The sequence below is a fragment of the Plecotus auritus genome (genome assembly GCF_963455305.1).
Source record: "Plecotus auritus genome assembly, chromosome: 4".
NCBI classification, from domain to species: Eukaryota; Metazoa; Chordata; class Mammalia; order Chiroptera; family Vespertilionidae; genus Plecotus; species Plecotus auritus.
Window position 1 is genome coordinate 159,793,944 of NC_137775.1, and position 14,881 is coordinate 159,808,824.

General features: G+C 37.3%; 1 protein-coding gene across 2 annotated transcripts in view; it reads left to right on the forward strand.

Moving 5' to 3' along the window:
* The window catches only part of DMTF1 (cyclin D binding myb like transcription factor 1), a 47,673-nt gene that overhangs the window by 25,057 nt on the left and 7,735 nt on the right, over nt 1-14,881 (forward strand). For both annotated transcript variants that reach the window (XM_080663235.1, XM_080663236.1), the window contains 8 exons: nt 65-179; nt 1,526-1,602; nt 5,456-5,613; nt 7,097-7,129; nt 7,990-8,099; nt 10,180-10,408; nt 11,641-11,792; nt 13,030-13,239. In XM_080663235.1, coding sequence (XP_080519361.1) covers nt 65-179; nt 1,526-1,602; nt 5,456-5,613; nt 7,097-7,129; nt 7,990-8,099; nt 10,180-10,408; nt 11,641-11,792; nt 13,030-13,239 — 1,084 coding nt within the window. The remainder of the gene's footprint in view (nt 1-64; nt 180-1,525; nt 1,603-5,455; nt 5,614-7,096; nt 7,130-7,989; nt 8,100-10,179; nt 10,409-11,640; nt 11,793-13,029; nt 13,240-14,881) is intronic.

The following is a 14,881-nucleotide window of genomic DNA, read 5'->3' on the forward strand; positions in this document are numbered from 1 at the left end:
ATATTTAAAAATAATAATAATTTAAATATATAAATATACAAATGTATATTTTTACCTTTTCAAGATTCTACAGAATGAGCAACTAGATGAAATATCTCCCTTGGGTAATGAGGAAGTTTCAGCAGTTAGCCAAGCATGGTTTACAACTAAAGAAGATAAGGATTCTCTGACTAACAAAGGTAAGATATACTATGAATTTTAGTGTCCGCTGGAAAAAATGGAGATAAAAAGAACTTATAATCATTGGGATTCTGAGTTGGACCTTCAAAATTGTGATTAAGTAGTTACAGTAATTGAGCTTTTCTTTTTATTTATTTATTTTTATTAAATTATTGGGGTGACATTGGTTAATAAGATCATATAGTTTTCAAGTGTACATTTCTGTGATATGTGATCTGTATGTTGCATTGTGTGCCCACCACTCACAGTCAGATTGTTCTTCATCACCATATATTTGGCCCCTTTCTCCCTTTACTCCACCCCCAACCCTTTCCCTCTGGTAACCATCATACTGTTGTCTATGTCTATGAGGTTCAGTTTTATATCCTACATATGAGTGAAATCTTATGGTTCTTAATCTTTCCTGACTGGCTTATTTCTAATTGAATTAAACTTGAACTTTCCTCATTGAATTAAATTTGGCTCTGACTCTGAATGAGCTAATGAAACCCATCACTTTTCAATAATCGATCATTTTTTCTGAAATGAAGTAGATATTGTCCTGTTAATTTTTGAGCAAATGGATAGCGGTGACATTAAAAGACAGTACAGTACAGTTACTGCTTATGGGACTAGGAAATCAATCGTTTTCAGAGATCTACTTACTTTGGTCTGATAAGTAGCTTAGAGGCTTACTGTCCTGTGGTGTTGGTAGTGCTGCTATGCTCATTAGGATTGCTAGGAAGCTGCTACAAGAGAATGGGGGTTGTGAATGTGCCACTCTAAGAAAAGGAAACAAAAGTAAGTAAATTGTTTTTAACCACTGTAAATACACATTTAGAATATACTGTTCACTTGGTATCCAGTGTATTATGTTTATCTTGCCCTAGAATCTTTGTATATGTTGTTTTGCCCATAAAGTTTATTTTTCATTGAAGAAATTTTTCAGCAAGTTTTTAGCACAGTTGGGCTTTTCTAATACTTATAAGTCTTTTAAGTGTTCTAGACCAGCAGTCGCCAACCTTTCGGACCTCACGGACCACCAGTGGTTCTCAGACCACCGGTTGGCGACCACTGTTCTAGATTGCTGAAAGGGTAAGAGAAGTTACTAAGTGGAAGTAACATTTTTTAAATCTTTTACTTACCATTGTCTTGACTTAGTAGGGTCAAATATATTCTTTCTTAAAAACCAGAGGTTTCAAAAGCAACTTTACCTAGGGATCTTTCAAGTTTCAGATGAATGAGAAATTAGATTAGCTGCATTCTATTTTCATAGATAATATATTTAATCAGAAAGCAAATCTTTAGTAATGTACTCGTCTCAAGGAGTAACATTTTCTATAATATTACTTGTTTTCTTTTAAAGGACATAAATGGAAGCAGGGGATGTGGTCCAAGGAAGAAATTGATATTTTGATGAACAATATTGAACGCTACCTGAAGGTATCTTATGGCATATTTTTTTTGTTTCACTAATTTGTTCACTGCCAATTGCAAGAACATCAAAGCAGCATAAAATATGTACTTAGAAGCTTTTTAATAATTTGTGTAATGGATGACTGGCTAATGTAACTTCATTCAAAGGTGTATGATTTTAGTATATTTTTAAACCAATTTTGAATTCTCAGTTTGAAATAGCTTTTTTGCTTTAGTTAACACTCTGAAGTTTAGACAAAATCTTAATAGTCTCTCAGTATCTTAAAGCCTTGTTTTTTAAAGTAGCTTATACCCTGAACTGGGCCCAGTTGTGAGCATCTTTGTCACTTTGAAACTCTACTTTTATTGACTTTTACATTCCACCGGTTGCTGGTCCTCTTTGCTTGCCTGAAAAAGATGGAAAACAATTTTGGTAATAGGAACTGTGATGTAGAAGAACCTGAAATTCCCTCCTTCTATTCTTGTTTATTGATTACAACAATCAACCAACCAAAGACAGTGCCTGTCCACCCACCTTTACCGACAGGCAGCACCAAAAGCCTCTCCACTCCACAACCCCACAGGGCTTCAGGCAGTGAGGTGCTCAGGGCAGGGAGAGGCAGGTGTGGTGCGGGATTTAGTTGCAATGGGAGGCAGATCAGCAAGTGCTGCCCCTGGGTGGCACCTATGAGAGAAAGAAACAACACATTTTTGCATGATCTGAGCAGATTCATAACCAATTATGTGAGACCCCGAGGTTACCCTTTATGGAAATCCTGCTAGTGTTTTTAATCACTCTGGTAGTTAGTTGTACCAGCTCAAGCTGTTGCTTCATCCCCAGCACTACCTCAGGTCCATTATATTAACTACTAGAGGCCCAGTGCACAAAATTTGCACTTGGGGGTCCCTCAGCCTGGCCTGCACCCTCTCCAATCCAGGACCCCTCAGATGTACAGCATAATCATACACTTTACAAAGTGCTCCTCACCTCCCCCCACCCCATACCTCCAGTACCCACCTGGTACCATACATAGTTACTGTAATACTAGGAGCCCAGCATGTGAAATCACACGGCCCCGCCCACCCACCCGCCACCCTGCCTTGACACCGGAACCTCTCCAGTTCCACACAGAGCCTGGCCCAGCCCCCAACCCCTCTGGCCTTCTCTGGCCACTTCAAGCCCCACCCTCAGTCCCTCAAGTGGCCTTGGGCTGGTCCCACCTCCTCTGGGTGCCTCCCCGCTTCTACCCGTCTCCAGAGCAACGCTTCCTGCGATCGATGGTTATGCGTTAAGGCATCCCAACCGTTAGCATATTAGCTCTTTATTATTATGATTATTGACTATATTCTTTCTGCTGTATTTCACACTTCCGTGACTATTTTGTAACTACCAATTTGTACTACTAATCCTGTTATCTTTTTTTTGTTTTGTTCTTTTTTGTTTTGTTTTGTTTTTTGTTAATCCTCACCCAAAGACATTTTTTTCATAGATTTTTAGAGAGTGGCAGGGAGGGAAGGGAAACATCAATTGGTTGCCACCCACATGTGCCTGGACTGGGGCCAGGGATCAAACCTGCAACTCAGGTATGTGCCCTTGACTAGGAACCGAACCCAAGACCCTTTGGTGTGTGGGCTGATGCTCTAACCACTGAACTACACCAGCCAGGGCAAATCCCTTCATCTTTTTTATCCAGTCCCTCAACAGGTTCTTTTTGCTGTTAATTTGTACAAATCTGGTAGGTTTGGATGCTATTTTATTATTTAATTTGTGGTTTTCTGGTTACATGTTTTTATATGCTTATTTGGACATTTGTGGTTCCTCTTTGAAATTCCTGTTTGTCTTTCAGCAATTTTTCTGTGGGGTTTTTCTTTTTCTAGATGTACTTAATGTATGCCAGATCCTAATGATTTTTTGGTTGTGTTACAGATGATCTTGTCCAATTTAGTGGCCTGTCTTTTCTTTAGGTGTCATTTCAATATCAAAATTAATGTCCATTCTGTCCTAGATCAAGCTTCTATAGATTTGTTTTCTAATTGTTCCCAGGTTCTGTTTATTGATACCTGGACCAATACAGCACCGTCTTCGAAAGTCCCAGTATCTGATGGGTCAAGTCTCTTCATGAGTGTTCTTGGCACTTGCTCTTCCATTATAAATTTAGAATCAACTTGCAGAGAATGGAAAGTTTTTGGAATTTTTATTGGGACTGCATTGAATCTGTGCATCAATTTCAGGGGAATTAACATCTTTGCAATACTCCATCTTCCTATTGAAGAACATTGTATAGCTCTCCATTTTAGTTCCTCTTTAATCTTTCAATACTTTTATATTTTCCTTCATAAAGGACTTGTATAACTTGCCTAAGATTTAGTTCTAATTCTAATTGTGATGCTATTGTAAATGAGAACTTTTAAAGATTTTTTATGAGCATTGTATAGAAATGCAAATGACTACATATTGATTTTATAACCACTAGCCTTCCTAACTTCCTACTGTTTTAAATCAAAATTTTTCATAGATTTTTGGTATATATAATCTGCAAATGATTTCTTTTCCAAGCTTCATGCTTTTTATGTATTTTTTATTTTATCACCAAATTTCAGACTATCACCAAATTCTAACTTGCTAGGAGTGTTATCATATATGAATATGTTATTCTATGTATGCTCTATCCACACTTACTGAGATTTTATATTCTTTTCCATAAATCTACTCATGTGATTACTTGTGTTCCTGGAATGAGCTCACTTTTTGCATTAATTATTAACCTTTTTATGAGCATGCTAAACTATTTTAAGGATTTGGGGGATCTGTGTTAATGGTTGAGCTTGGCCTGAAAATTAATTTCTGAAACCGTCCTTGTCTGTTTTTTATATTAAGGCTATGCTAGCCTAATAGAATGAACTGAGAAGTATTCCCTCCTTTTTTATTTACTCTAGAATAGTTTAAAATCAGAAATATGTTTTGTTTTTTGCTTGATAGGATTTACCTACAAATTCATCTGGGCCTGAGATTTTCATTATTTCATTATGGTTTTCATTATTGGTAACTGATTAAATTTTCTTGATGATGTGTGCTTATTAGATATTTTTTCTCTTCCTGAATCAGTTTTGGTAAGATTTTTAGAAATTTATTTATTTTATGTAAGTTTCTATATGTAGTGCCATAAAATTTTCATAATGTTCAATTGTCTAATCTCTGCAGGCCCCATTTTTCATTTCTAATATTGTTGTTTTGTCTTTTTTTACTACTTTTGCCATAAGTTTATCGTTTTATATTTTATTAGTCTCAATGAATCTTTTCAAAGAACCAATTTTTAGCATTGCTTTTCCTATTTTTGATTCTCTTAATTTTGTTCTTATGATTTTCTTCCTTCTACTTTCTTTAGATCTTCATTTTTTATAATTTTAAAAGGGGTTGGCAGAACCTGACTTTTCTGAATTTTATACAGTTTATTTTTTTATTTTTATTTTTTAAATATATTTTATTGATATTTTTACAGAGAGGAAGGGAGAGGGATAGAGAGTTAGAAACATCGATGAGAGAGAGACATCAATCAGCTGCCTCCTGCACACCTCCCACTGGGGATGTGCCCGCAACCAAGGTACATGCCCTTGACCGGAATCGAACCCGGGACCCTTCAGTCCGCAGGCCGATGCTCTATCCACTGAGCCAAACCGGTTTCAGCCAGTTTATTTTTGGAAACATTTAAGTATCACTATTATCTTGCAACATTTTGAAATTTATACTTATTAAATGAATTAGCAACATTAGTTTTCAAGATGCCATTGATAATCTTTTTTAAAAAATGATTTAAAAGTATAGTATATTCATATACATTTTATCAGAAATCCCTAAATCAAAGAAATGTAACCCATTTAGGCACGCGGAATAAAAGATGCTACAGAAATCATCTTTGAGATGTCAAAAGACGAAAGAAAAGATTTCTACAGGACGATAGCATGGGGTCTGAACCGGCCTTTGTTTGCAGTTTATAGAAGAGTGCTTCGCATGTATGATGACAGAAACCATGTGGGAAAGTATGAAAACTTGTAATGTTGCATTATTTCATGTAATTAGGGGAAATATTAAAGAACTGCTTTTTTAAAAAAATTGAATTATTATCATAGCCTTAATTGGAGGCAGCTATACTATGAATTATTAGGTTATGTTTCTCTAGGTCCATGTTCTGAATATGGTGAAACCTCATTATAACTAAGGACTCTTTTGGAAATTAGAACCTATATTACCTTACATAAGTTTGATTTAAAACTTAGCTGACTTACTACCTCAAAGTCTGCTTTGTAGTAACATAAAAACTGTAATAGTGGTTAAAGATTTAGGAAGTATGAAGAGAACTCTATAAATTCATTGGTAACATTTTTTTTCTATTCATTTTTATAGTATAGCATTTCCTAGTTCAGTGACTTTTTTTTAAATAACTAAATTTTTGGATACTATGCATGGGTTTCTGTTATAGGTAACATGGGAAGGCATCGTATTTTCAATTCAATGATTTATATTGTGTTTGGGCATATTTTTGGTTCTCTTTGGGAATTTTAGGTCGTGATAGTATGGCTTATCAGATACTTTTGTGTTTTTTTAATCCTCATTTGAGAATACATTTATTGATTTGAGAGAGAGGAGAGAGAAACAACCATCGGTTGCCTACCATATACTCCCTGACCTAGGATTGAAACCCCAACCTAAGCATGTGCCCTGACCAGGAATCAAACCTGCAACCTTTTTTGTGTATGGGACGGCATTCCAACCTACTGAACCACCAGGGCTGAATACTGTTTTTTAGAAGAGTATTGCATTGACTGTATTGCATACTTGCCCACTTAAAAAAAAGAAAGAAAGAAAGAAAGAAAGAGCCTTTCATTAGAGCTAGAGGATGTCAGTGCACATGTATGGGTAGAGGAAATGATAATTTTAAACTTTTTAGTGCCTTGTGAGAATTTACCATAGATTTCCTTCCTAGCTCTGGTTTACAATGTCATCGATAAGTATTTCAGAATAGCTATGATATTAGAGTGCCTGAACCGAATTTTTTTTAAACATACTTTTATTGATTTCAGAGAGGAAGGGAGAGGGAGATAGAAACATCAATAGTGAGAATCATTGATGGGCTGCCTCCTGCACGCCCCCTACTGGGGATTGAGCCTGCAGCCTGGGCGTGTGCCTTGACATAGGCTGACGCTCAACCACTGAGTGACACCAGACAGGCATTAACCAAATTTTTAAAGTAAGAGTTAGGCAGCATAGGAGCAAATATATTTTAAATGTTGCATTTTCTAGAGAAAATTGTAAAGTCCTCACTTTTATTATAGCTAAAAGTATCTGTTGTTTTTTTAAAAGAATGTAGAAGTATTAATTTTTATTAATCTACCTTGAAATTGGTTACCTTGAAAATATTATCTATTTTAACATTGGACTCCTTAAGTGAAATTCTGATTTTTATTAAGGTTTCTAATATTCTTTGTTTTAATTGATCTTTTTTAAATTTCTTTAAATTTCTAGATATACACCTGAAGAAATTGAAAAGCTCAAGGAGTAAGTTTAAAATTTTTTATTAATAATTCGGATAGTTGGGTTTTATTATTTTGTCTTGTGTTTTAAAAGTTATACTTTGAAATGTCAAGAGATTTTTGTAGACTGGTCTAATTTAATCCTGCTGCTAAGCATGATTGACCATAAAAACTTATCAGATCTATACCTGCACAGAGTAGCCATGCCCGTAAATTTAGTCTCCTCCTGTCGTTGATTAACAAATGAAGTGCATCCTTAGACCACTGTTAGGGGTTACAGAAGAGATCAGATGGCCATGCTTGGTGACCTGAAGTCTAAATCTGGGGAACTTATATACCAGGATCAAAACCAAGGTTGTGCTACATGCTTAGTTTAGAATATGACTTGGCAGTGTTTCACTTAATCTCTGGGCTATTTCACAGGAAATATAATTTTGCTTCATTGAGTTAGAACCATAAAGTATGGATTAATGTATTATATAAATCATGAAAAAAAATGAAGGATGATCCTGTTTATAATGATAAGTACTTATGAAACTTTTTCAGATATCTGAGAAGAGCTTGTTAGGAGTATTCAAAAGGGAAAAATCTGGGAGATTATGTCAATAACCTGAGGGGAAATTTGGTCTTTTTTGAACACATATCCAAGTTACTTATTTCTTCTCTGACCCAGGAAAAAGGCAATTGCTGCCTGTTTTTTTTTTCACCCACAGACAACTGTGGACCCCAAAAAAAGGCCACACTTTCAAACTTTGGCTCTCAAAGTATTGCTGCCCACAACTTCCAAACCAGTCAAATGGGAAGAAGAAGAATGAAGAATAAATGATGAAATTAAAAGGGAGAAAACAGTTGAACCAAATGCTGATTGGCAGACTCTTGTTTTAGGCTCCGGATAAAGCATGGCAATGACTGGGCAACAATAGGGGCGGCGCTAGGAAGAAGTGCATCTTCCGTCAAAGATCGGTGCCGACTGATGAAGGATACTTGCAACACAGGTACTGTGAGTACTACTGGTGGGTTTTTTCTTTGTTTTGTTTTAATTTTTGGTCACATTTGAGCTTCCTGGCCCTTCTGATACCACTTTCCCTTCTGTTCTGGAAAGAGATTTTTGTTCAAATTTTATTTTCTAGTCTTCCTTTTTCTTCAGGCTTAATAGAGCCAACTAGTTCTTTATTGTTGTGCTTTTGTGTAAGGCATATATACAGGAAGTAATTTTAATTTAAGCTCATCTAACTGTTGAACGTTTGTTAATAACAGCTTATCAACATATGTTTATGAAAAACTTGAGTTCTAACCAGGTCCCACCTTAGGAAGAAGCTGTATTCCAATAGTTTGTATGTATTTGCTTGTTTTAAACTCAAACTAAATTTTTCCATAGAAAAAACTTGATTGGTGTTTCAGTCCCTAGGCCAGATCACAAATACCTATTTAATCCTTACTGTATATACATGTGCAGATGGTATTGTTAAACCTAAATTTTGTGCCCAACAACACTATTTAGGCTCTGTCACTAAACTCTCATTTAACCTATTTGAGCCTCAGTTTCCTCTGTAAAGTGAAGAGGCAGTGTTACAGTTTCCTTTTAGCCCTAGTGTTCTCTGAAGGATCCATAGTCTCTGACTAGTTCTTTTCTTTTTTTTTAATCCTCATCTGAGGACATGCTTAGAGAGAGATAACGAGACAGACATCAATGTGAGAGAGAAACAGATTGGTTGCCTTCCATATGTGCCCGGACCAGGGATCTAACCGGCAACCTTTCAGTGCATAGAACAGTGCTCAACCAACTGAGCTACTCTGGCCGGGCTAATTAGTCTTTTAATAAGAAAAATAGTTCTCAAGCTTGAGCTTCCAGTATATATTTTTTTTCTTCACCCCCCTACCCTGCTGAAGTGAAATCAGTAATGTTTCCTGCTAAATCACTCCACCAGCACTATTACCTGCAAGGAGATGAAGACATACCAGTAAACCCCACCAACATATTCTCTGGTGAATGACAACTTAATGAATGAAGCAAGAATGGGAGATTTAGATTTAGGATGGACCCCAGAGGTTCATGTAAGATGCTGTGAGTACAGAACCCCCTTCGTTAGCATGATTTGGACAAAAACAGTGCCATTCCTGGATTGCCAGCCTGAGGGTTTGAGCTGCACATCATCTTTCCATGTTGCTACATATTGTTTCTGATCAGGAGTTCTCTCCGTTGTACCACACCATGAGACAGCAGTCTGGGTTTTCCCTTTCTTTCCTACCATAGGAGAGCAGGACATTCTCTTGAATCCATGGTATCCAGACTGTGCCAAACACATAATAGGCAATAAATATTTGTTGATTAAACAAATCCTGGAAGCAAGCACATGCCTTTTTAAGTTTTTCCAGAAGTCTTTACCTACTAGTAACAAAATGGAAACAAGTCTTTTCCTTTCTGTTTTTCTACTCAAGCTCCTTAAGAAAAGACCACATTACATGTTAATAGTGGGTTTATGAGTTCAGAAAAACCTGTAATAAAAATATGCATGAATACCAGTCTCAGACTTGTATTTCATCAGAGTAGTGGGGATAGTGGGGAAAGGAGACTGTCTAAACCTATTTTTATTTTTACTAAAATGGGTGGGAGGCCATACATGTTATTTCACTTGCCCTCACCATTCATTCCTATTGAGCCCATGCTGCTGCTGCAGAGCAGGGAAGCTTAGGTGAGCCTAAGATAGAGTATGAGTTTCTGTGTCCATCAAGCCATCGGTGAAGCTCCTCCCATTTATGACCAAGTATAACCGGAGAGTACATAATTCTTTCTAGTTATGCTTTGAATAGTTTTTCTTAAATAGTCACTGTGTGCTTTGTATTTGTATTCTGTAGTATTTTCTTTTGTACTAAGAACCTGACTGGGTTAGTAAAATGCAACTGTCTTAGTAGGTATTATATGCAGTTTCACACCTGAGGGTTATTCAGAAATACTTTTAGTATTACTGCCTACTTCCCATCAGTCCTTACAAATACAGGGCTGAGTCTGATCTGCAAAAAAAAAAAAAAGGAGAGAAGGTATCAGTAGTATTCTGGATGATTTCCTTTTTTCAGGGAAGTGGACCGAAGAAGAAGAAAAGAGACTTGCAGAGGTGGTTCATGAATTGACCAGCACTGAGCCAGGTGACATCGTCACACAGGGCGTGTCTTGGGCAGCTGTGGCAGAACGAGTGGGTACCCGCTCAGAAAAGCAGTGTCGTTCTAAGTGGCTCAACTACCTGAACTGGAAGCAAAGTGGAGGTACTGAGTGGACCAAGGAAGATGAAATCAATCTCATCCTCAGGTTTGTGTCCTAAATCTTTGAATGACAAAAGCTTCTTAATTGCTGTCGGTGCCTTGATTTTCCTCTTTCGGTTTGCCTAAATGCCTAATGTCTGAAAAGCATCCTTCTCATATTCCATATTGAGCTCTTTTTTGTTTTATTTTTTGTTTGTTCCTTTTTAGTGATGTTAGTACTTATGCAAAGTACCAGATTGAAGGCGTGGAGACTGAAGTTCTCTATAGCCACAGAACAGTGTGGCACAGGCAGTGGCAGTGCAGCTTTTCCACTGTCCCACCAGTGTGCCTCATTCCTGGGCTAGGTGGCCATACTGCAGGTGAGAGGGCTATTCAGTCTCCATGCCCTCTATCTTTGGCTCCTGTGCTAGGAATGCCAAGAAGGGGACCCAGTCTGCAGTTACCCCACACCTTCAAACTGGACCAGATCAGGCACTTCCGTTTCATACATATCAAAAAATAACTAAGGTAATAATCCTAAGCTTATTTTTTAAAATTAGTTGGTTTAACCATGAAGAGTCAGTGACTCAAATGGGCAAAAAAACCAGCAAGAAAATATTTGAGACACTGAAGTAATTAATAGAAGCTATTGTTGTGACTGTTCCTACTGAAAATCACAATCAGCCTGACAGTTAAAGCTAGAAAACAAATAAACCATCAAAACCCCAAGGTTAGTTGTTTTTAGAGGGTTGGGTTGTTGCTGGAGTCGTTTTTATCTTGTCATTTTTGTTTTGAGTTTTGTTTTTAATAGTTTCTTTTTTTAACTAGTCTTTATAAATAGCTCATTTCTAAATACTTTTTAATTTTACAAATGGGAAAGTTCAGATCCCGGAAATAACTTTCTATAACAGTGATTGGCAAACTCTTTAGTCAACAGAGCCGCAGTTTGCCGACCACTGTCCTATAACACGCTATAAAACATTGCAGAACACTATACATCTAAACCTGTTCTTACCCTCTTCTGACCTTTAGCTACTCCCTTTCCTTCACAGTGCTTTATCTGGTTCACTTACAATTCTGCCCATTGGTTGTACCATTAACAAGTCTGTTGCTGCTGATATTTCATAGCTCTTACCTCTGGAAGCAGCTCTGCACTCCTGGAATCCTATACCGTGCAACGTAACACTAGCATCTCAATGACATAACCTGCCATTCCTGTTATCACCAGTGTCATCATGAGAAGGGATATTATGGAGAAAGAAACTAACAGCTAACAGGTGCTTATTTTGTAACCTATAGGATAGCAGAACTTGATGTAGCTGATGAAAATGACATAAACTGGGATCTGTTAGCAGAGGGATGGAGCAGTGTCCGTTCACCACAATGGCTTCGAAGTAAATGGTGGACCATCAAAAGGCAAATTGCAAACCATAAAGATGTTTCATTCCCTGGTAATGTATTTTTTGCTTAAGTCCCTTGTCTTAACCATATTTGCTCCTCGGGAGTTAGAGGTTAGAAGTTCTTTGTCTCAGCTAAAAAGATAAGAGTTCAGATTTTCACTTAAATCTCTGATGCCCTATTTCTTGGAAAACAAGAGTTGCTGTTATTTGTACTTTAAAGGCACCTAAGATAAAAATATACACATTTACACACATTCTTGTTTTCACATAAACTAAGAAGAGGAACTAAATTATATATATTTTCATTGTGTACAAAGATGAATTTCTGAAAACTGAAGTTTAATCGACTTTTATAAGTTGAATAATTTCATATATCTTAACTTTTGTTATGTAGAGAAATTCTGTGATAATTTATTTTGTACAATAGCTCTGTAAATTTTTAATATCATTTGTTATGTAAATCTAGAAATGTTACATTGGGGTTGCTTAAAAGTGAGGCATAGCATACTTTTCATTACCTGCTGTGCACTTAGGCACTAATAACTAAGTTGTAAAGTCTGCTTAATTTAGGTAATCAAATTTATTCCCCTTAATATAGTTCTCCAACATCTATTTTTCTAGAGGAAAATTAAATGCTGAGAAACTTTGGCTTGATGAAAATGTGGCTTTTTAAAACAATTAAATGCCCTGTTACAAATGCATAAATCTGATAAGACCCCAGAACAGTGAATGAACACTAATGTAACATGAACCAAGCCAGACTGCAGCACGACCTGGGAGGATTAATGTAGTTTATCATGACAAGAACTCAAGGTGGCTGTGTATTAGTTTGGAAACAATGAGCTGCTGTTCTTGCAGTGGCTAAAATACTCAGGTGCCCTTGAGTCCTTGGGGGGAAAGTACATTTTCATTTAAAAATGAAAATAAGCTATTTAGCATTACCAATGTTTTTACTAAATAGTAAGAATTTTATGAAGAAATCCTAGGACACAGAAAATGTCCTATTTCCATGTTCCTCACAATGGCTATTTTTCAATGCATCTTAAATGGCAAGAACAATAAATATTATGTCATGCATTTTTTAAGTCTGTTGTGATGGAGAACATTTCTAAAAATTCCCAGACAGGCTGTAGTTTTAAAATATTTTTATTATTTTGGTAAGATTTCACATCCAGCATACAATTATTTATTCCAAATACTTTCCCTCCTTACCCCCCACCTCCCTTGCTGCTTAGATGGTGGTCTGTCGGAGAATCAATGTTCTTTTTGTCTACCCATCTCCCTTCAGTCTTAATAAAAGGTCTTAAACAGTTACATGAGAATCAAAAAAACAACCCAACGCTTTTGGAGAACAAATCGGGATCTGGAGTTCCAAACAGTAATTCCAGTTCTAGTGTACAGCACGTTCAGATCAGAGTGGCCCGCTTGGAAGACAATACAGCTCTCTCTCCAAGCCCCATGGCAGCCTTGCAGATTCCTGTCCAGATCACCCATGTCTGTAAGTGTTTGGACCTCAAAAACTCCTTGCTCTGTGACCTATATAATTTGGTTAATGGCTCTGATACCTTTCAATCTTCCAGAATGTTGTAATTTATCCAAGTTGATGAATTAAAGGAGATCTAAGGCATTTTGTTAGCTGAATATTTGCACAAAAGATGAATATGATAGGAAGTGCTGATAACCAATTGGCCAGCCATTGTAGACAATATGAAATTATCTTTCTAGATGTTATAAAGAAATTAATGATTAATAGAAAACTACCTCATATAGTCAATTGAGCAAGGAAACAGAGACCATAAGGTGGCACATTGTTTATAGTAATTCTCTGGAAGTCACAAATTAGGAATGGATTTGAGGTGGCATGTAAAAGAAAGGGATTTTGATGAGGTTGTAAAAGATTTTCTTCAGGGACTAAAGAGCCAGTTTCCTGTGGGAACTGTTCATTTAACTGTCTTTTCCTTAGCCCCTGACATTTTTTGTGCTTAGTGAGATTATGAGAACTCCTAGCAATTGTTGTAGGGAGGGGAAATATATTTCCTAAGACCTAAGCCAAGTTTATCATCTACCTTCTTCCCATTAGCGTGACCATGAACATAAAAGTTCTCAGAACCATATTATTCTTAACTTACTTTTACATTACTTTTTCCCCCCCTACATAATGCAACTTGATTATGGAAAGGTCATTGCGAAGAGTACACCAGTCACTGTGTGTCATTCTCAACCAGGGGATTATTGGAATTTTGAGTGGGGCAGTTCTTTGTTGGCAGGACTCTCCTACACACTGCAGGATGGTCAGTGTCCCTTTACCTCACCCACAGAATGCAAACAGTGCTTTCCAGTCGTTAGAGAAAAAAAAACACCCTACAGATTTTCAAATGTACCTACGATCCTGTTTAAAAATCACTATGTAATTAACACTATGTATTTGTATATGCAGTGACTATCAAAGTTACCGTATAGACATTTAAATTAAGCATTCCTGTCTTATTCTTAAAGTTCTAATTTAAATTTGGTTATTTGCTTTAGTTTTCTATCACTGTAATAAAGCATGAAGAATTTTTCTTTGGCACTGCTTGTTTTTATACTCAAGAATTGCAAAGCAACTGAAATTATTAGTCCACCATAAATATGAGAGCTACTGTTGGCTCTAAATTGATGGTGCATGGAGATTGTTACAATTTTTATTGATTATTGTGTTGGCAATTATTTTTTGGAAAATAGCAAGCATTTTATAAAGGACTAGGGGCTCAGTGCACGAAATTCGTGCATGGGGGGGGTCCCTCAGCCCAACCTGCACCCTCTCCAGTCTGGGAGCCCTCAGGGGATGTCCTACTGACGGCTTAGGCCTGCTCCCCATGGTTCTCTGCTCTCTACGGACCTGCCTGCTTGACGCCACCGCAGTCCCTGGTGTCTACTCTCTATGGGGGCCTGCTTGCCCTTAGCCGCCTGGGCCAGGAGCAAGCAGGGCCCTGCTGTCTGCTCGCTTGCTGCGGGGGACATTCCCGCCCCGCTCCCGGCTGCTCTGTGCCTGCGTGCATAGGCCTGGAGTGGCCAGGGGGATGTTCAGGGACTACAGCCGCTCTGGGCCTACGTGTAGGCCTACAGGCTCAGAGCGGCCTGGGTCCCGAGGATGCCTGTCC